At 38.5% G+C, this 22591-nt stretch overlaps 2 protein-coding genes across 4 annotated transcripts in view; one reads left to right on the top strand and one right to left on the bottom strand.

Moving 5' to 3' along the window:
• Positions 1–366: 366 nt before the first annotated feature.
• Positions 367–22591, bottom strand: part of LOC124153846 (P protein-like) — a 108688-nt gene continuing 86463 nt past the window's right edge. The window contains exons 1-19 of one of the 3 annotated variants that reach the window (XM_046527223.1): positions 13563–13848; positions 11385–11516; positions 9556–9699; positions 9035–9256; positions 7657–7816; positions 7390–7462; positions 5486–5853; positions 4983–5089; positions 4676–4832; positions 4519–4590; positions 4266–4397; positions 3983–4098; positions 3603–3741; positions 3362–3500; positions 3049–3193; positions 2533–2581; positions 2127–2360; positions 686–944; positions 367–605 (exon numbers count right to left, since the gene is read on the bottom strand). In XM_046527223.1, the coding sequence (XP_046383179.1) occupies positions 427–605; positions 686–944; positions 2127–2360; positions 2533–2581; positions 3049–3193; positions 3362–3500; positions 3603–3741; positions 3983–4098; positions 4266–4397; positions 4519–4590; positions 4676–4832; positions 4983–5089; positions 5486–5853; positions 7390–7462; positions 7657–7816; positions 9035–9256; positions 9556–9699; positions 11385–11516; positions 13563–13834 (3099 nt within the window). In that variant the 5' untranslated portion in view covers positions 13835–13848 and the 3' untranslated portion in view covers positions 367–426. Of the gene's footprint in view, positions 606–685; positions 945–2126; positions 2361–2532; positions 2582–3048; positions 3194–3361; positions 3501–3602; positions 3742–3982; positions 4099–4265; positions 4398–4518; positions 4591–4675; positions 4833–4982; positions 5090–5485; positions 5854–7389; positions 7463–7656; positions 7817–9034; positions 9257–9555; positions 9700–11384; positions 11517–13562; positions 13849–22591 lie in introns of those variants that run through there. The other 2 variants (XM_046527224.1, XM_046527225.1) reach the window with 2 other exon arrangements.
• The window catches only part of LOC124153845, an 80764-nt gene continuing 74103 nt past the window's right edge, over positions 15931–22591 (top strand). The window contains exons 1-2 of the mRNA XM_046527222.1: positions 15931–17681; positions 17876–18058. Coding sequence (XP_046383178.1) covers positions 16206–17681; positions 17876–18058 — 1659 coding nt within the window. The 5' untranslated portion in view covers positions 15931–16205. The remainder of the gene's footprint in view (positions 17682–17875; positions 18059–22591) is intronic.

Here is a 22591-nt window from a genome sequence, read left to right as displayed (position 1 = left end):
AAGAAACAATATCAACAACATATACTACATTCTGCTTGATTTGACTTCTACCTTTGCTATGACTAGAAAATTTTCATAAAAATTTAAAAACTATCAACATTTTCCATAACAGATTAAGAGATCAGGAAAATTAGTTGGCCATATTATAATAAATAGGTATCAAAAATATGCTCATTCAAGCTTACAAGAAATTTCAATAGTAGGTATGGTAGCCTTCAAGGTTAATTCTAAAAATCACATTGAAATATTAAAACACCTTAAAAGCAGCTCTATACTTTTAGGGTATCTTCTTCCCTTGATAAAAGTAAATGACAAAATCTATGCAACAACAACAAAGCAGCATTTGCTAACAATATCTTTCTTAAAACAATTTTCCCTATAGTGCATATAGTTCATGAAATTCTAAGTAATTAGCAAAGAATTACATTAATTCCAATCTAAAGCAACATGACACACTAATAAATACATGGTAACAACAATAACACTTGCAATCGTTATTGGAAAACCTACTTTAAAAAATTGTATGAAAGTAAACCGATATCCATGCTGTTCTGCAACACCAGCACATACAACATTGGCTGATGATCCTATTAGAGTCCCATTACCTGTAAAAGCAAATATTTTGCTCAGTTATACCATGTTTAGTCAAAGTAATTACTCATTAGTCATCAGTTTTAATAATTACCTCCGAGGCATGCACCAAAAGCAAGGGCCCATACCAACGGTGGCAAGGGTAGATTTAGCTCTCTGTTAGCTGATAAAGATGTGATTATCCGCACCATTACAGTTGTTAACGGGATATTATCAACAAATGCTGAAGCAACTGCTGATACCCACAATATGAGCAATATTGCCACTGCCAGCCTATGCTCGGGACCCACACTGTGAATTATAGCTTCAGTTTGAACGCCAACCCACTCTATTAAGCCTAGGCGTGACAAGGCCTGCAAGAGAAGATTTCATAATTATATGTAAAGTGAATTCTGCTGGTTTTTCCGGGTATTCTTCCGCGTTTATCCATTTGTAGGACGATATTTCGCCAACGTTCCAGTTGGCTTCCTCAGGTCCACTGAAGTGTTGATGCAGAAATTTGTTCATCTTATATACACCCCGTTTGCCGCCTTTTTTCTCGAGGTGTGCCCTGATTGGTCAGGATCTTTGAAGACCCTTTTCCACGCGCTGGCGAGATTGTAGCCGTCTTCACGGTTGAAGTTCTTTGTCGTTTTGGCGATTTCAATTGCCTTTCAATTTCAATTCAACCGTGAAGACGGCTACAATCTCGCCAGCGCGTGGAAAAGGGTCTTCAAAGATCCTGACCAATCAGGGCACACCTCGAGAAAAAAAAAAGGCGGCAAACGGGGTGTATATAAGATGAACAAATTTCTGCATCAACACTTCAGTGGACCTGAGGAAGCCAACTGGAATGTTGGCGAAATATCGTCCTACAAATGGATAAACGCGGAAGAATACCCGGAAAAACCAGCAGAATTCATCATAATCTCCGCGGAAGCCTACTTGGAAACTTATATGTAAAGTGTTTGTGTTTTCCAAGCTATATACAATATAGGTGGGGATCTCTTGTGTTTTGCACAGGGTTAAAATCCTCACGCCTTCTTCCAACATTTCGAAGAGCAACATGATCAGGAATCCAAGAGCTGGATTATGTATGGGACTGAGGCACCTCCAATTTGGACGAAAAGAAAAACTAGCAGTAGCAAAGCTCAATATGCACGAGAACAGTATGAAACAATGTGGGGACGTGAAGCTTTATTGCCAATCCCATGGGTTCTGGGATAAAGAACCCATCCAGTCTCGGGTGCTCAACAATATCAAATTAATATGGACTCTGCTATAGTAAGAAAGGATGTAGGATGTCACCCAGAAAATCAGAGGTGACAGCATACTAATCAGGAGTATGATAACATAAGTAAGTGTACAAAAACCAGCAATATGAACAAAACACTTGGGCTCTGACATCCTTGATGATGGAGTCGCTCCTCGAAATGTTGTAAGACGACCTGGAGAATCACATTCTTAACCCTGAGATATCTTCATTTATGTGATAAACAAGCTTGTTATAAAATTCATGAACATTTTATCTTGCTTTTTCTGTAGTTTTTGCTTACCTCCATCAGAATAAACAGGGCTGCAAAAAACAGTAGTGTTCCCCACTCTATCCGAGCCAGAACTCCTTCAAGATCTTCCTGATCTGCTAGGATGAGGAGGAGCATAGCTCCCAAAAATGCTGTCCAGCCCAGAGAGAGTTGTAGCTCAGGAAGTGAATGCACGAAGAATATAGATATAACAAATGTTAGAACTACTGTGCTCTTAATCAATAATGGCCAGTCCCTAATTGGATACTGCAAAGGAAAATCATTTAGTATCACTAAATATTGTGAGAGAAGAATGACTACGCGAAGTAAGCTTATGAGTGAAAATATTGCTGTGGCATAGATTAAGAAAAGGAGTGTCTTTTGACTCCAACATTTCATCATTAATTCAAATACAATTCTAAATTAGAAATATCCATACCTTCTCTTGAAGCTCTTCAAGATTTGCTCGGTAATGTTCCTCTGCAAAGCTAAAAAGATATAATGTAACTTATTAATATTTAATTCATAAAGCTCTTCTACAATGCTTAAAAAACTTCAAACTCACTACTAATAATATTTTCCGGGGCAAGATCCCCGGTTTGGGCCCCCCCAATATTTTTTGCAAGTTGGCACCCCTGACTTACAGCATATTAAAGGTGTATAAGAAAAAAATAAGTGTTTAACATTGAAAATGTCTTTCCATGTACGTAATCACGGCTGCATTAATGGTCTCTAGTTGTCTGTACAATTTGCGGTGGTAGTTAGGCAGTCTCAGGGGTATCTCCTCGGTATGATAAGTGGAGGTTTTACAAGATAAAGAGGTTCACTACAAAGAGGTTTGCCTATAAATTTTCATCTAAAATCAGATGGGACTGTTGGGAGGGTATGAAGTATGGAGGTTTATGATGTTAAGAGGTTCACATCATAGACGTTTTACTGTAATGGAATACATTACCTTCCTGTGCTGTTCTTCAACTTGAGCTCTGAGAGAAGTCTCTTCACCTTTTCAAGTAAACTATCCCTTAGTACTTCTTCATCTTTGGAATAAGATGACAGAGAAGCTGCAGCTCGTTGACATATGGCTATCTCATGGCGTAATTCTATGGATAAAGGAAAATGAGTAAAAAAAGTTAATTTGCATTAGCAAAAAGGGCCCATTAAGAATACTGCAAGTAAAAGTACTTGTCTGTGTATTAACACTAATAGAGTGATGACTAACTATGAGTGATGTATGTATATGTATTTGCAGCTAGATATGAAAACCTTACCTTGAACATCTTGAGGTTCATTGTTATATTTCAGATCCATAATGTTGCGAAACATGAACCTTAGAAGTACATTCACTGTTATCATTACTAAAATTACACCAGTGCCCATATGCAATGAAAACTTTGTGAAGTCAATTCCCTATGGAACAGAAGTTGAAAAAGAAGAAATTTTATTAGTTTCTATAAATCTATGAGTGCTCATGTTTCACACTTATATGAAGAGTCAAATGAAAAAACTCACCGCATCTATCACATTTCTGTTAGAGGCTAAAATCACATTTGGAGGATCACCAACAGCTGTCGCAGTTCCACCAATGTTTGAGTAGATAACCATTGAGAGGAGGATTGGAATTGGATTCATTTTCATTTCTTCACAGAGTCTGCAAAATAGAAAGTTTAAGCTGTGGTTTTACCAATCATAAGGGAAAAGAATCTCATTGCATTCATAGCTTTTCCTGAACAAAGTTTATACTAATTGTGTAATCTTTTCTTGAGCACTTTTTAGGGCTAGTAATTACTATGTAACTCTTTAACTTGCTTTCAGACTCTTCATAAAGATGTTATTCATCAACTGTCTTGTTAAAGATTTAGTAGATACGTATTCATTTAGGCAGCACTTACCGAATAGTAACTGGGGTCATCAGGAGAGTGGTTGTCACATTGTCCAAGAATGCTGATAAAAGTGCAGTGAACAGGCATAGTGTGTTTATCAAAGGCCATATCCTTCCTCCTGTGATCTGTAAAATTTTAGGTGGAGAATTATTCAAAAATGTCAAAATATAAATACTTGCACACAGAGAGCAGAATAATAGGTAATAGCAAAATTCACATAACTCAATGCAGCTTCATAGAGAAATTTTCTTAGGATTCATATTTTTTTTTAATCTTGCATTTTTCTACTCACTTTATATGCATAGACAGCTAAGTAGTCAAAAATGCCTGTTTCTGACAGTACAGCTACAAGAGTCATCATGGAAAAAAGTAGTAATAATGTTTCGATATCTATCCATGAAATAAGCTCTGGCATCGTTGGCCTCTGGAATGTGCAGAATTTATAAAGTTAAAAATGAAGAAAGTCCCTAAAAAACAATTTGTGTTACATAACACCAGCTTCTAAGTTAATCTACCACCCACTCATTTAATCCAGGATCGCTCACCTCATTCAGTGCCGCAAGTATTGCAATTGACATTGTAGATGCTAGCAGAGCAGCTAATGTTCGGTGTACAATCTGAAAAGAATACATTAGTCAGTGTTAATGATATAAATTTTGTATAAAATGAATCCTAGCTATTTTGATATACACTCAAACTTACATCAAATATGATCAACACATACAATCCCATGAGAACAAGTGTAGCATACACAATACCATCTTCCACATTTATTGGTGATGGATCATATCGTATGGATACAGGAAAACTCTCTTGCAGATTAGTTTCTAGTCTAAGCCTTAATAATCCTTTAGGTGGTCTGTAATAGCAAAATATTAAATTTTTATTTGAACCAGAGATTACTTATAACATGCCGAAGGCCAAAAAAATAGTTTTATTTCTACTTATTTTGAACTAAATTGAGGCAATGAATCAATTGGTTGAAATACGTGCTTGGAAATTCACTTACCCAACTTCAAAATCGGTTAAATGAAAGACATTCTGCTGCTCCACCTCTGGCACAAAATCAACCAAAGCCTCTGACACTAATGGAACAGACCAAATATCACTGATGCGCTGAAAAAAAAGAGACTGTTCAAAAAAATGATAAATCAAGTTATTTCATCGTGGTCAACTACAGTTATTCTGTTTTGTTGATCAACAAATTATGCAATATTTTGCCAGTGATCCTATGAACATCTACAGGTTCCCGTTGGCACGTTATATCATCATCATATTTAGTTATGAAGTGTCGCTATGCATCTAAGGAATCCCAAATTACAGCTGGAAGAATATTAATCAGAATACAGAAACACATGCCTGAATCAAAGAAATTTAGTGAACCTTAATTGTAGCTGTGTAGATATCTCATAATACATACTAAAATTATTTCATTTTCTAGATGTGTATTTTCATTTAAAGTTGGAACTAAGATAAAGACCCAAAAAAAATCCTTAGATCATACATATTCACCTCTGAAAATTTAAACTTTGCATTTTCACTGCCATTATCATCTACTTCTTGGTAAGATGACTCATCAGAACTGCCACGGACAATTGAAGCATTTGAATCAATAGTGGTGTGCAAATATGACACTGCTGCCACAGCAACTGCACCATCAGGATCGCTGTCTAGTATGGTTGATGTATTTGAAGGAAATGAAGAGGAGGAAGCCAATGCCAGCAGAACAGCACCTTTTGGAGGTACCCATGGCATATCAGTCTGCTCTATCCAAGCCTTGAGCCAATAGCGGGAAAGGTTGGCATATGCTGGTGGGAGAAGAGAGCCTATCAAAATGATGGACATATCAGGGGTGGCAGGTGGTTCCAACACCCAGAAATCTGAACAGGAATTAAGGAGGTATCTTCAGTAAAAAGGACGTGATGTGGCTATAACATGTTATTGTAAATATGTGCGCAGTAAACAGTACTCAAGTCAGCTCTAGTGTGCAAGAATCCAGCCGGTAATCTTAATCACCACATGTGGATTCAAATTAAGATACTACTGCATGGCATCTCTCTCCTTGGGAAGTTGATGTAATAAAGAAAATGACAGTGACAGTTGTGGGCCAATATGCAGCCCTGTAGGGGGTGACGAGTGCTAGGTGAGGCATCTGGATGCTTGAGAAATCTCAAGTTTTATGTACTAGAGCTATGTCTTGAGTGTTCCATCCATTCACTTGATTCTAATGAAACCATTGAAACTAAACCCCTCACTTGTTCCCTTGCTGCATCTTCCCTTACCAATTTCCATTAGAGTGAGGTTGATGTTATTTCTCACCCTTGTATCATGAAAGGCCCCATAATAGGGTGGTTTCCTATTATTTTTTTATTGCCTTAATCGGAAGATTATTACTCCTGGAGTACGTATTTCACGCTTTTAGATTTTTAAATGACGATATCTATTTTTCGCGATTAAATGAAAAGTGAATACCTATTTTCAAGGGCGCGAAAACGAGACGTAAGTATGAATGCCGGGAAATCTCTCCGTGTGGCATATTTCTGGTTCCCGCTACCGCCCTGTGAGGTGACCTTGAGGCGAGTTGAGCGCTGATACGACGCAGGCTGCTAGCGGGTAGCTAAGTACCCTGCTGGCTGGTAGCGCTTGGTTTAAAAAAGGTTTATTAATACCTTATCAAATGAAGAAAACTTTCCGACCTTAGCCAGTTTTAATAAGTGATTATTAAGGCATGTTTCCCTGAGCTCTGCGCCTCATGCATGCATTGGTAACCTCAGACGATGTATAACTCCTATCTTCTCGTATAGACACTAGGTCCCTGTGACGTCACGTGGAGTGGCATCGCATGGGCGCCAATCTGGCCCTTTTCAAATGAGGATAAAAATGGACCATTGCCATTCGTCTAAACCGGTACTTCTAAAACGAAATAATTTGTATATTATGAATACAGTAATGGCGGTTAACGAATCGCAATCAATGCCTTTCGTTTTATTTGATGAAGGAAACTACCCTATTGTGCTCAACTGACTTATAAAAGCAACACCACTGCATGGAACACACAGCTTCTTCATGCCTTCTGAGAGTTTGGTATGTATTTTACTGTGGAAGTTTCATATCAAAATCTTCTTGTTAAATTATTTTAAACCCTTTTATGACAAGGAGCTAGGCAGAGTTGGCAAGAAAAAAATTCTAATTATTATGTATTATAATGGATATAAAATACTGAAATAGTCAATGATTTCCAGATAAATTTTGAGAAATTCCAAAAGAATTGCAAAATGAAATTAAATAAAAATGTTTGTGAAAAAATTATCGATTGAACAAAATCTTATATTTCCACGGGAACGAAAGTGGTATATAGATCATAAAGAGTCATGTGAATGTTTAGGTCATGATTTACCCCAGGATGAAAAGGATACTTATCACTCTTGCTGGAGGAATTGATGTTTGATGAGTGTACTTCACTTTTTCACTCTTTGTCATTAATATAATCTGAAAAGAAAAAATATTTTCCTCTTATAGCAAACATTGTCAACCAGTATGAAAAAATTGCTAGGGTTATACTTATTCTTTATAATTAGAAAATTTCACCTATTTGATGAAACATTTCAATATGTTTGTCAAAACATGCAAAATTTTTTCAAATTATTTCTTGCATGAATAATAATGGAAACCATATGACTTACTGTGAATAGAAGCCAGAGAGCAAAAAGAGCAGTCATTCTGGCATAGCGAAACACCCTCCTCATAATTCTTCCTTTCATAACACTCTGTGAGACATCATCGTCGTCATCATCATCATCATTGCAAAATGCTGAAGGAGGAGGAATGGGATGGAATTTTCGTCTGCAATGAAATTCAATAATGATGCTGACTTATTTGCGAATGCTATAGCTGCTATTGATGCTATTGATCTATTTATATTCAAGAAATTATGGATGCTCGAAAGGCAATTTGAACTATAGTTAATGTTACCCTTTTATTCTGCATTAGAACAAGAGAGGCAAATGAATCACCTGAATAGTAAACTAGGTATCGCATTTACTCATGCAAGCCGCACCCTTGTGTATCCCATGCACCCCCATTTTTAGGCCAGCTCATGAGGAAAAAAAACTTCCTAATGCTTTTTTGGTGTGGTATAATATTGGAACTCGTGATTTGTTGCTAAATAAATCGATAATCGTTCGCCAGCCTCGGTGGCGGCGGGGTAACGTTCTCGCCTGCCAAACAAGAGGTCGCGGGTTCGAGTCCCGCCTGGGTAGGTTTCCCCGGTCCAGGGCATGGTCATTTGTGTACGTTTACTTGTTACATTTGTTGAACACCCCGGTGTAAAATGGCCTATAAGAGCTGTATCTGGTGGTTTGAGAATAAAATAAAAATAAATAAATTTAATTTTCCATAATTAATAACGTTAAATAGTATTAGAAATGTAATTCCTGCGAAGGTTTCCTAGTTTCAATGCTAAACTCTGGAGAAATAAACGATAAAAATTTGAGGGAATATGGATTGTGGCTTATATTAAAATTTAGAGGATTCGTGTAAGCCACGCCACCCTCATATTTTCACTGACGTTTCCGGAAAAAAGGTGCACAGCTTCTACGGGTAAATACGGTATTAGTTACTGAAAGCCCTTATTTGTCAAAGTAAAATCACTCTTACTAACCAACCTGTATGAAATCTAATAACTTTATTCATGAACTCAAAAGTTGAGCACCTCCAAGGATCCGTCAGTCTCAATTTTATATAAATTTCTATTGATAAGTATGAATACAGATATACAATTTAAGCTCTATGAGTGTATAGGGAATAGCATGTTTTCTAAGAAAAAAATAGGGTAAGGTCTGGAGCAAGAAACAAAACTTCACCCTAGATGCAATACAAGGAGGATACCTCCATTCAAGGAAGCTTAAACTTTTGAGCATAGTCAAATTTTACCCGGCTGCTATACTCAGGTTGCAGTCTTAACTTTGGTTGACTACAGCCAGCCTTATTTGAAACATGATTAGTGTCATCTGACTGCCTGACTTAGTGTCATCTGAAAAGCTGATCAGGGGCTTTTCATACCTCTTTGCTGATGAGCTGCTGCATGATGGCTTCACATGGGTCGGCGAAGGTGAAAGTGTGCATGGTGTTGTATAAGCGGACCTTGGCTTCTTCAGTGATTGAGCAGAGGCAGCAACAGCTTTCACGAGGTCCAGAATGGAGCTTGACCGTGAGGAACTAGATAGTGCAGCACCACTACTTCCTTCTCCATCACTTGAGCTATATCTTCTTTTTTTGCTAAAACTCATTTAAGAAAGTCAATTAAATAGTAGCTAAAGATTTTTCTGTAATTTTAAAAGACATAGCATGCACATTAAGGGAAATAATAAAGTCTCAAACTTCCCCATTTAATAAATTGCCATGGCTGTAAAGAATCCCAATGACTACTTAATTAACATGTATGTGAAAGCAGGGTCTCTGATATTGTGCCACGACAAATTTAAACAATTTTCTCATTTTATACCCTTCTGTTACTTTTTTTGTAAAGAGGTGTTAATAATAACAATGTAAGCGCTCTGTAATAGTTATCCCGGGAAACTAACCTTGTAGGCAGCAGAGATTCACGCTGCTCATATCCTTGCCTAAAAGTTTGCATGCTTGGATCATTCCTAATTCCTTCTGGTAAATCATTCCAAACATCATGAGCATCTCTGGACCCTTCCTGGCTTGGCCCAGGTATTGCCTCCCTGAAGTTGAAGAAAAGCATTCTTTTAATGTCCACTGATCTTGGTGCATATGGCACAATTTTGAGGATGACTGCTGCCTGCTTGGGAATGACTGACTAAATGAGTACACATTCACGGTGGCTCTCACATTTGAGCCATCTTATAACAAGTTAAAGTTCAGTTACTCTTTCTTTTGTACTGAAATGGGTTCATATTTTGGTAGAACAGTCAAATACAAGAGCATTTATCCAATCACAAAACTGGGTATTTAATTGCATGGACATGGGGAGGATTTTGTTTGGCTAGATACTTTCCATTACTTTAATTCTGCCTCCATATGAACCTAATTTCCCGACTAAGTATGTATCCCCTTTTTTTCAGAAATGGATTTGCCTTCCGTTCCTCCCTTCACCAAGCTTGCAATCACCTGTAGTAACTCACTGCCAAAATAACTCCTCAAACAATTAGGAACACCAAATCAACTGATCCTGGGGCGTTGTATATCTAACACCATTCATAATGGGGTTTAGAGAGGCTTGCTATTCATTCCTGCTCCCACTCAATTAACTTGAAATTTAAGGAGTGATTACTCAGCAGCACACCCTGATAAATTCAGGGGTGTGGGGCAGAATACTCCATTGGGCTAGATGTGTAGGTATTTGAAGGAGGTGATCAACATTTAAGGTCACCAGTATCAAAAGGTGAGGAAAAAAGGAAGGGTGGAGAGAAACCCAGCATCAATACAAGACTGCTTAAAATCAAAGGGACCACAGCTTAAGGTTCTGTCCAACAGAGACTGATGTGCTTGCTCTAAGCACTAGATTGAACTAGAAATCAAGCACTTTCCAACATTGGACATTCTTTGGCATTGCTGGGATTTGAACCAGGGTTTGAAGGCAACTCTGGCTACCACACAGACCAGATCCCCGAGGGGCTCTTTCTTGCACCTACATAGAAAATTGAGAAAGATTAAAGAAGCCTCCAAAAATTTTAGGCACAGCAACAATTTCCCTCCCCCAACCATTTGTGTGTAGCCCTGCAGGCTAGATGTAAATTTTGGGAGCAACTTCTATAGCGATCGAATGATCCATTAACTTTTGAGAGACTTCCTAAGCCAGAAATATGAAATAAAATACAGGTTTATAGGGGCTACATCAGTGAATACTTTCACTTACAAAAAGGGCATCTGGAGAACATTGGGCTGTCTGTTTTTATTTGTTGGCCTTTGCTGAAAATTTTAAGGCCATACATTATAGAGCGGAAATCTTAAGTGAATTATTTATCACCTAAGCGAAGGGTGTCAAGTTTGAATCTTGGATGAAACCTGTAAACACCCCTAAAAAATGCTCCGTGTTGGCAAGGTACTCTAGAGAGCATCTGCTCCCTCCCTAAGCCCATCGTGGGTGGTATTCACACAGCTGTGGTGAGCTCTACCATCACCTATCAAGTCCAACCTCTGAAGCTTTGGGTGATGGAAACAAATTTTATTTGTTTACTACTAGGGCGGAGGCAGCTCTTTGGTATGTATGTATTTCCATCGGGGCCCTATTCGTAATCACCTAGGGGTGGTGCGGCTGCCCTTGGAGCTGATTGCCGAAAAGCCAACCTTGCCATGCAGCCCCTGGTCAAAATTTGGTATTTTCTGCCAAAAAAATTAGATAACCAAATTCACAGGGAGGTGCACTATGATAAACAAGTTAGCTCACCCTTCTTGAGTATCTCGGGATCTGCCTGCATCGGTGTTTTCCACTTTTATCGCAGGAATATAGGACACAGCTTCGGGGTCTTTCTTCGGAGGAGAATCGGACGAGAACCATTTTCTGAAGTCCATGCCAACACTAAAATAGAAGATACAAAACAATAATATTAATATAACATATTGTATTGAACAGTGGTGCATTGAGGGGGGGATTTGGGGGATAAAACTGGGCTCAGAGAAATTTTTAAGTTTCATCCATTTTAGTCAATTGGATCAGTATTACTTGTAGAATAGTGTTAGGATTAATGAAATATCCTCCCGAAAGCCGTAAAACTCACCACTTTGAACCATTAATCTTAAAAATTTTCTGGAGGAGGGCCCCCGCACCTCCCGCTCACCCTGGCGGGTATGCAATACCCCACACACCCCGAAGTATTACTTGCGCCTAAAACCCCCCCCCCCTAGCCTTAATTCTTAGCTGCGCACCTGGTATTGAAATACTATATCCCAAAAGTTAAACATTCCTAGGAATAATGCGGGCTCTTAGTTTTCGTGGCTGTCTGGATTCAAGGATCTCTCCATCTTCCGGGTTATCGCCGCGTTGGTTGTCAGGGATTGGTGACAATTTCGCAGGGATTCCACCAGGTTCTTCAGGTTGAAATGCTTCTTCGACGGAAGCAGCACTTCAACAAGACGCCTGGTGCAGGGGCGCAGCTAGGAATTAAGGATAGGGGGGGTTTTAGGCGCAACTAATACTTAGGGTTGTGGGTTATTGTATACCCTCCAGGGTGAGCGGGAGGTGCGGGGGCCCTCCTCCAGAAAATTTTTAGGATTAATGGTTCAAAGTGGTGAGTTTTACGGCTTTCGGGAGGATATTTCATTAATCACAACACTATTCTACAAGTAATACTAATCCAATTAAGTAAAACGGAGTAAACTTAAAATATTTTCTGAAAACTAAAAATTTTCGCTGCGCCACTGGCCTGATGGAACATTGGCGAAACTGTCGACCCCCGACTACAAACGCAACGAAAACCCGGAAGACAGATCCTCGAATTTCATAGAAAATCTTCAGAATTCCTTAAACGCGACCTTCTTTCCGAAGTTTTTGTCAGAAAATATTTCGCAGACGTTATAAAGGGTGTACGTTCTTTTAAGGGGAAAAAAGAGAGGAGGAGGGTCCTCCATATTTAGAGGGAGGGGCGCGAGAGGGTTACGGTTTGAAACTACAGACTACCCCCGGCTCGCTACGGCCTTGACTCTTCCATTTCTATGATACAGAATTGCTCGACCCTCTCAAGGCCAAACCATTGTTGAATTCCAATTGGGGTGATTGGCAAATATAGTTGACAAAATCGCATGGTATGCAACCAGAAAACCCCATTCCTCCTCCACTTCATGTCTCCTTTCTCATTATTATCCCCATACAACTGTGTACGCCCAGCCGGCCTTAAAAACTTCCTCCTCGCCCTAACTCCGCGAACGACCTTCCCTTACGCATGAGTAATGCACCCTTATAACACCACGCTCAAATACTTTGGAGCATTGTAGATGTCTTTAAAACACGCCTGCCAATTTTGAAACGCGATTGACGACTGCAGAGAAAATGTGAACTCACTTATATGAAGGTAATTCTTGGAAGTATGATGAAAATTTTAAAGTAATACCACCTTCGTAGGATCGATCAACTAGCAAGCAGTAAAATATATGACTCGCAACCTGATGACCACATCACAGCTCACATGTCGGGATTATGATACACTTGGGAATAAAAATTTCACCTATTGAATTAAAACTCGCACACCCTGAAAGTGAGACCAATTCTCTTCCGCTGTCGTTAGCGATCCAAAAATACAATAATGCTTGAAATTGAATCAATGTTCTATTACCATTATTATAACCTTTCAGGAATTTGCTATGAATCTTGTGACAAAGATTGACTATCGCCATTATATGTCAAACTAATTTAACTGCACGTGGAGGCGTATGTGCTTCATGCAAGAGGCAATTCCATGATCACAATTATTACAGGTTTCCGTGTCTGCCACCTGCTGTTACGCGATAAGTTTTTGAACGGACTCGCGTTTCTAAATGACGAAATCCCGATCGTACTGATAAAAACCAGGTATTTCAAAATGGATCGATGATATCCTAATCATTACATGTGGTGGGAGTTTTCGCTTACCTTATGGAAGAGTTGGCAAGGGTAATTATTTTTTCACCTCTACGCTGTAAATTATCCTTAGAAGTAATGACGAGCAGATGGAAACACCACAAAGCAAGCCTAAAGGAGCACTTCCGACAACTAGGAACCCCTGCAACTGAAGTACCCCACCGATCCCGTTTCACTGGTTGTACGAGCACACGTCCGCACAGATAGCCTTCGCAAAAGAGACTCCGCGGAATGCAGCTCAAATCTCCAATTAGAAAAAAATCGACTTGTTCGAAAGAATGCATCGACCTCGAGTGCCGATGGGTTGAAATAAATAAATTTCATTCACGAATAAACTACAACTATTTGGGTTACTTTGTGAATATTTTAAATTTAAAATAAAAATTAATCGCGTTCTTTTGGCTGCAAACTAAAAAAAGAACCTGTTTTTATGAAGACGAATAGGGAAAACGATATATATCGATACGATCGAAGAAATACATATTTTTAAGGGTAATAATTATAAAAAGAACATTATTAATTATATTAACCAAACATCATCATGGAATTATTTTCGCCTTAAAGTTATAAAACTGAATACCATGCTCTACGTTTTTTCATTGATAGAGTTATGCCAAGCAGCATATATCGAACTTGGAAAAAATTGAATGACTTTGTAGCCGCAAGAAAAATATTAGTGGGTCGATTCTGCATCTTCAGACCACTAGGTTGCGACAATTCAATGCAGATTCGATTTTTATTACTAGACGCTGGTTTTTCCCGTCTATTGGATTTCAGAACAGAAAAATAATCATGCAAAAACCAATTCTAGATTATAACCAAAGTGGATGCAATCATAACCCAAAATCTTTATGAGCCTTTTTCGCGGCGCAGTGCACCTTCAATTTGAAACTCACTTTCGGCGCTCATAATTGTAATTACAACCAGTATTGATGCGGAATAATCTTTTTCGACATGAGTTTTAGAAGATTTATCAATGCCACTGGAGTGGAGAAAAATTAAAATTGTAGAAATAATTCATCATATTTGAACTATAAGAAAATTACTGCCGTTATAAAGACTTCAGAGCCGATGGTACATTAACTCATCAGTACGGAAACAATTGAAGTTTGGAATAGGGTGGTTTCCTATTATTTTTTTATTGCCTAAATCGAAAGATTATTACTCCTGGGAGTACGCATTTCACGCTCTTAGATTTTGGATGACGATATCTATTTTTCGCGATTAAACGAAAAGTGAAAAATTTCAAGCGCGCGAAAACGCGACGGCTAATGTAAGTAGGAATAATGGGAAAAAGTCCGTGTGACATTTTTATGGTTCCCGCTGCCGCCCTGTGAGGTGACCTTGAGGCGAGGCTTGAGCGCTGATACGACGCAGGCTGCTAGCAGGTAGCGCTTGGCTTAAATATGGATTATTACTACCTTATCAAACGAAGGAAACTTTCCGACCTTAGACAGTTAGGCGATGTAAAACTCCTATCCTCACGTGTAGAAACTATAGGTCCCTGTGACGTCACGTGGAGTGGAATCTCATGGGCGCCAATCTGGCCTTTTTCATATGAGGTTAAAATTGACCATTGCCATTCGTTTAAAATGGTATTTCTAAAACCAAATAATTTGTATATTATGAAAACCCTAATCGTGGGTAACGAATAGCAATCAATCCATTTCATTTTCTTTGATGAAGGAAACTACCCTATAAGTGATATGTAAATCTTTTTCCTTAAATTGAAGTTTTCAATTAAATATTTCAATGCTGAACTATTTTTTATGGAGTCCGGAATATAGGGAAACAAAGAAATATTTACTTAGCTCCCGTCCCCTATGAAAAAATTGTATAAACCTGTTTCAAAATTTTATACAATCTTATACATTGCCATGGCAATTGTATAAATTGTATAAAATTTTGAAACAGGTTTATACAATTTTTTCATAGGGGATCGATCAAGGACCCAAGTTACGAAGGACCCAGCCTACGTCTAGATACTCAGTCCTCGTGCTGAGTTATAAAATAAAAAATTATTGAAGGCATAAGTAATTTTATAAGTTATAATGTTAAAATGTCTACTTAGTAATATTTATTTCATATGAAATAATAATTTTTAAAATGAAAAGCAAAAGGACCGAAAAGTAAACCAATACAGGGATAATTTTATCCTGTAAGTCTGAACAAAATGCGTATCTTATTAAATAAATATGTAAAGTCCGGTCCCAACCGCTATGGTAGTACATACAAATTACATGCGCCAATGTTGCACTCTTATAGGCATTCGTCTATCCCTCCTTTTTAGAGAGATGCATCGTGGGATTAAGCCGGCCGAACGCAAGTGGGACAAGTGAGTATCGTGTTTGGTCGCTAGGTGTGCTACTTTCGTTTCTCCTGGAGTTTTCCTGGCAAGTGGTGGTGGTGGTTGCCTCCGGAAGTTGTTATGAATTGGTTGTTTTCAGTTGTTCTTGAGAGGTGAACTCTCTCACGGTGTTTTAGCGATTGTTTATCTAGTTATTGGCTGTATTTGTGTTCTGCTTCAGTTTGGGAATGTCATTTGAAATCCTTTGGAGAAGATAACCCATGAAAATTCGTCTGAGATTCAAATTCGGCAGTTGCATCCCCGAAAATGTGAATAGAATTGGTTGAAATGCTTCGTAATTCCTTAAGATGATAGTGATGATGCCCCAAGTTCATTGTGCTGAAGGTAGCCGAGTGAAAAATATCAAAAAACAGTTCGAGGTTTTAAGCAATGACCCACCAAAAGAGGCTCATGTTAATGGCGCTTTTGGTTTAACATATTCCAGCGAGTGCGAAGTGTCGGAGAAACCACCGTACAATAATCTCAACAGTTTACTTCCTAGCCATCATGAAGTTGCTAGGATCAGTAAGAGCACTGGCAATTTAAGGACGTCTGGTTTGAAGCATGAAAAGTGTAATATTAAGAGAAGTCCAGCATTTAGGTGTGACAGGATAGTCAAAGGCAAGAATGTAAGTGGCCAAGTGAGAGAAAAACCTGTATCTGTGGAAGACAAGGTGAAGTTATTTGAAGATGGAAAAGCTAACCGTAGTGACAACTTATCTACAAAAGAACCACGAATCTCTGAACGACTGAACAGCACGGGTATGAAGGACGTTTGCCATGAAAACAAAGATCCTGTCCCAATTGGAGGCTCTCTATCTTCAAAGACTGTATCGCAACTCGATAATTTCGGGAATAAAGTTGCCCGGAGTAATGATGTGAGGTATCCTTTAAATGTAAACGCTCAAGCTCTCATTCATAAAACTGAAGTACCTGCCCGGTTTTCGAATAAGCCCCTGAATTCTTTATCGGGTGATAGAATGGTTTCACAAAAAAGCATGCTCAACAATGGATATCATCATGCCCAAGGAGATATGCCATCATCGAACAATCAGTCTGGTGAATTGTGTTCCTTAAATCTAATTTTAAGTAGCCCTTTACCTCGAGGACCCCCGCCAAGAAAACCTCCTAGAACATTTGCTCATCTTTCGAAGCCCGGAGCCAATAATCCAGTACCAAAGCCCCCTCACAGTATTAAATCTGAAGCTGCTGTATGTGTAACCCCTTCGACTACCTCCATTCCTCCCTTAATTAGATCTAAAACCGAATCCCAAATCCAGCTTCGAAGTAAGTTGGAGACTGCTCTCTCTAAGACTCCATCAAGCAGCTTAGCTCCAAATCGAACGTCGATGGTAGAAACAAAACAGCACATCAAAAACCGTCCAATTCCAGTCAAGCCTCCTACTAAACCTGACCTCTCCCCTTCATCACTTTTAGTCGGTTGTCTTAGTCTTGGTTGTGTGAATAGCAATCCATATGAAGAAGTTGGGACTCAGCGTAAATCGAATACTCGAACAGGGGACCGACGGGAAAGTTTGGATCTGAGGCTGTCTTCGTCAGATGTTGTGGAGGCCAAAAATAATCTCGTGTCTTTAGTTCGATCCCATAGTGAAGACCACATTTATGCTGTTCCATTTGGAGACTCGAAGTCTCCTGGAAAAGTTAACATGAGGCCTCAAAGTTTGATTCACAACAATTTGGATTTGAGGAAAAATGGAAACCTTGAAACTTTTAAAGGAGCCACAACCAGTACTCCTCCCGAGCCTAATGGTTTACATTACATGGTGAGCATGCAATGACCACTTTTTTATGCCTAAATAGTTTAGCCTAAATAGTTTTATGCCTAAATGTTAATCTTTGGTATCTTTGTATTTGCATGATAGACTTTAACGAGGGTGGGTGTAATAAAATCTGTTTTAATAATTTAATTGCTTCCTTCGTTTTGTAATTTAATGTTGAACCTTGTGTCATTTTTCAGTGCACCCCTATTCTTAATCAGGGGAAGCTATATAGCATTGATGAAGACATTCCTCGTGCAGACATTGGGATGCGACTTACCTCTCCAGCATTTGTCAACAAAGTACAGAAGTGCAGCCCTCATCTTACCTTGTCCGACTTCATTAAGGTGCCTGAGGAGTCATCATTCATAGATTACAAACAGGTAAGACTTTAATGTATTTCTGAGCTCTTCTTTGATCAATCTACAAGAAACTGTACTTGTGTTGATTGAAATTGTAGTGGAGTATGAAGTGCTTTTGCATCATGAAGTCAGCATTGCTTCCAGTAATTTATGAAAGGAAACATACTATTCCACTTGACAGTATGGTTGTGTACATGCACTATAGCCCGTGGGCTACAACGAGAGACCTTTGAACACTCCTATAGCTCTACATTCTGTCTCTCAGTCATGCATCCATCACTGAATGGAAGTTAGATAGAGCCTGATGGTTGAAGAATCATTTCCCTTCCATTACCATATGACAATCAATATCATAAGTGAACAATCCTAAAATTTGTTTGTCGTTTCTCACCATTCTGTTCTCCTATCCATTCGCCTTTTCATAGCGACACATTTCTTCTCTTTTACATCCTTTGTAATCTATCGAAGGTACCCATTTGGGGCTGTTCCTTGCCCTTCTTCCTTTACATCTGTACTTTATGATTGTTTTTATCAGTCCACCATGACTTGTAATGTGGCCAACTAAGTGGTCCCATCTTTTCCTCAAGGCTTTTTGAGCACTTCTCTTTTCTTCCACTCTTCTTAGCACTTCCTCTTTATGTACTTGGTCAATTCATTTAATCTTCAATCATTTGTCAGTAGCACAACATTTCGAATGTCTCCACTCTTGACTTCTCCCTTCCGGTCAACATCCAAGTCTCGCTCCTGTAGAGAAACATGCTTCGTGTATAGTATTTGGTGGATTGTTCCCGTACTTCTATGCTTGTATTCTTAGCTTTAAGAGGATTCTTCTTTTTGTAGATAGCTCTCCTTGCCTCTGCCATTTCTTTCTTGCTTCATCCATCGTTGGTAATTGGGCTTCCGAATTTTGCAGAACTCTTTCTCCTAATTTAATGTTTGTCCTAGTCTCCTCTCTTATACTAATATCATAGTCTTCTTTTTATTGATTTTAAGCTGATATCTGACCATATATGTCACAGTCTCCTTCAAATCATTTTCTTTCTCATCTGTGACTGTTATGTAGTCAGCTAATTACAGCATACTATTTATTTCTCTATGGGTCTTGAAACCAAAAGCCTTCTTTTTGATTTCATGATTGGCTTTCTCAATTTAAGCATTACTAATTATGGGAAAGTACAAACCCTTGTTTCAGTCCTATTCCTATTCTTGCTTCTGCTCAGTTGCGCCTGAATTTTATCTCAGCTACATACTTGGTTATTATATGAGCTGTGCACAATTGTATGATCATTGCAAAGCACTCCGATTTCTCTCAGAATGCTAAGCATGGAATTCCATACTGTCAAAGGCCTTTTCCAAGTCAACAAATGCTATACAAGTCAGTTATTTCTTCATCATTCTGTTCTATGTGAGAAACATAGAGCCAAAATTAATTCTCTTGTGCTTTTTTCCCTAAACCAAAAGGGTCCTCATCCAGAAATTCATCTGCTTTTAGTTACATTCTCCTGTAGATGATTCTCGTCAGTATCTTTGATGCATGTATCCTCAAGCTTATGGTCCTAAACTCTTCACACTTCTCTGTTTTCATTTTTTTGGAATTTTCTGTAAATTTTCTATGTAATTAATATTAGTCTACCTTGCATAAGCTATTTGCACTAATGAATGCATTTTCCATAGAAATATGTTGCATTATCTCTTGAGTCTTTCTTTGATTTCCTGTTATTCAAGGGATTTTTTTTTGGAAAAAGAAACTCCTAGGTTTGTTGCTAGCTTCGCTGTCCATTTTTTGGTGGTAATTCTACGGTAATATCAAAGAGCAGATTTGCTGTTATTGTAATTTCTCTTTTGCCTTACGGTGACTCCAGCATTTTTAATCCAAAGTGTTTGGTTGTGTGGGGGATTGCAAAGGAGGTAGAATAGTGGATTTTTTCTGTAACCCATCATAACGCAATGTTGCTTCTTAGTAACATCAAAAATGTAGGCATTATCAGCTATATTCAAAAAGATTTAAGCTATGTATTCTTTAATGCTGTAACATTTAATGAAAAAATGTGTAGCTGCCACAATAATAATTATTGAGTAGAAAATTTTCACATTTTTATAGTGTGAAGTCTTGAATTTTAATTTCTCCCTCAAGCAGCTCTGGGTAAAGCCCCTCTCTCCATCCTGTGCCATTTTGGCTTGTCCAAGCTTCTTTGTTGTTTAGGTTGCCTTGTTAAAGAGTGATAATATTGGGTATAAGAGCGGAAGAAGTGTGTTTAGGACTATTTAGGGTAATTTTTGTTTAGGGTAGGGTTTATTAAAGGGAAGTGTGAGGTCTTGGTTTGAGCTGTGGGAAGAGGGTTTGGTTTAGAATCTTTGGTAAGAGTTCTGGGATGAGAAGAGTTTTTTCAATCCCTATATCAGTATTTTCTGCGATGCTGTATGTGAGGTACTTTCACTACCAAATTTATCAGCTCTGTTTAAAGGTATAAATAACCTTGGCCGTCAGTTATCTCTTCCTGAGAATAAACAGCCCAACCAAGTATTCCTTAGAATCGGCACCTATAAAAGCCTAGCTAGTAATGGGTGAAGGGGTTCAAATTTCCACCTTGAAACCTAAGGGACATAGTCATAAGTATACCATCTCTAGATTATTCTTTCTAGAATTGCGCCCAATCTCTGAAAGAACCTCCCCACAAAATACTTTTTCCTGCTTTACAGTTGTTGCCAGCATGATTTCCTTTGTCACTTTTTATACACCTACCTGGAAAAGGAGAGTCAGTAGGGAAAGATTAGTTTAGCGTCCCCTGGTCTATCTATACTATAAATATTTAAAAAAAAACTTGCCTCTTGAGCATGGCAATTATTTGCTGAAAAATGCTGTAGATGACTAATTTGTGGAAAACTATCAACGTTTCTTTGTATGCTTTGGAAAAGTTCCACCCATCAGGCAAGCCCCTCAACGATCAATGTGGAAGAAGTTTGTTCAGGTTTGGTTCATATATGATTTTCCTCTGTAGCAGCTCAATTACTTCTTGTTTTTAAATGAACAAACTATCGTTTTAGTTGTTATGTTTCAAAAAAATGTCATATGCTGTAGATAGTGCTATATGTACTCACAACTTGTTCTGACAGGAAGTCCCTTGTTTGCATCTTAATCATCCTAAATGGCATGCTTCTTTCTTCTCATACAGGAAGTGCATAGGGATAGATTACACAAGGTCAGTCAGATATCAAAGTTTATTATTCATGTGCCCAAACTAATATACTTATTTTACGGGGAATATCATTGATCATATACCGGAAGTTAGCTTCCGATGAAAAATCGGCATTCATGTTTAAAAAATGTATTGGAATAGATAGGTTTCTTCTTTCTCTGCTTGTGGAGTGGAGTTCAAGTTTCAAGTACTTCCGTAGTATACCAACCTTGATTTTCTGGTCTAAAGCATTTTAAATTTTAAATAACGCATGATAAATATCGCAGCTAGATTTGAGGGATTTTTTTCCGAAAGCGTCGGTATCTCTGATACTCTCAGGGCGCGTGCGACCACTGCCTAGCTATCCGTAATTCGAGCATGTAGTGTTCGGTTAATCGCTGAAAGTTTTCTATTTCATAACCGCATTAGTTACGGCTTCGAATTTACTGTTTAGCATTGCACCCGAAACGCATACCAAAATTACTATGCGAAATGTCGGATGGCTGAACTAACGAAATAATCCGTGCCCGTTTTACGTGTTCGGGTGACAGCCGTAGAGTGCACGAACGTTCGTTGTTTTCAAGTGTGCCTCAGTATCGGTTGTCTGATCCGAGTAAATATTTGCTGCGTGTCGAGCTTCTTGAACTTAAAATCCGAACGCTCTAGTAATCTCTGTTCGTTTCGAATAGGCATCATTTTCTTTTGGTAAGTTTTAAATTAAGTTATATCAATGGTGTATGTGCTTGTGGATATTTTATCAGACGGTGCAATCGAGGGCCTTTTTTATTTTGTTTAGGAGGTTAAAAATTCTATCATAATTTCAGTGATACTTATCCAACACCCAGTCATAGCCTCGTTACCGTGAGATTGGGATCGTTTTTTTACACCTTAATGCGTTTGGGCGGGGGATATATCTACATAGGTTAGGTTTAGTAATTTTACTTGGCACCCTATAATATTTCTCATTTGAAATAAACGTGAAATAAAAATGGAATTACGGTGGTACTAGTATATGGACAGGAAAACCTACGTGGGTTCTACGCGGCGGGCGGTAGCAACCCTAAAAATTCTCCTCATTTCGGAGGGATCCTGCCCCCCTCCTTCATTAGCTTGTGACAGTGATAATGAACTGTTCACGAAATTATTGATAGCTGGAGGTCTCTTGACTTGTGATTCGTGATCGGTGTCAGTTGAATTGTGATTACCAATTGCAAATATACTGCAAGTTCGATGATAGGGTACGAATTGATTATCTTTTAGGAAAAATTCCTTTGACTGGGAATACAGCTTCGGATTTTCTAGCCAATGTGCAGGCCACTGTCGAATATTTTTTAGGTTAATACTGCTAACAATAGAAGTAAGTGAATTGCATAAGCCC

Source organism: Ischnura elegans, chromosome 2, assembly GCF_921293095.1.
Source record: "Ischnura elegans chromosome 2, ioIscEleg1.1, whole genome shotgun sequence".
Taxonomy (NCBI): domain Eukaryota; kingdom Metazoa; phylum Arthropoda; class Insecta; order Odonata; family Coenagrionidae; genus Ischnura; species Ischnura elegans.
This window is presented reverse-complemented; position numbering and strand designations above follow the sequence as displayed.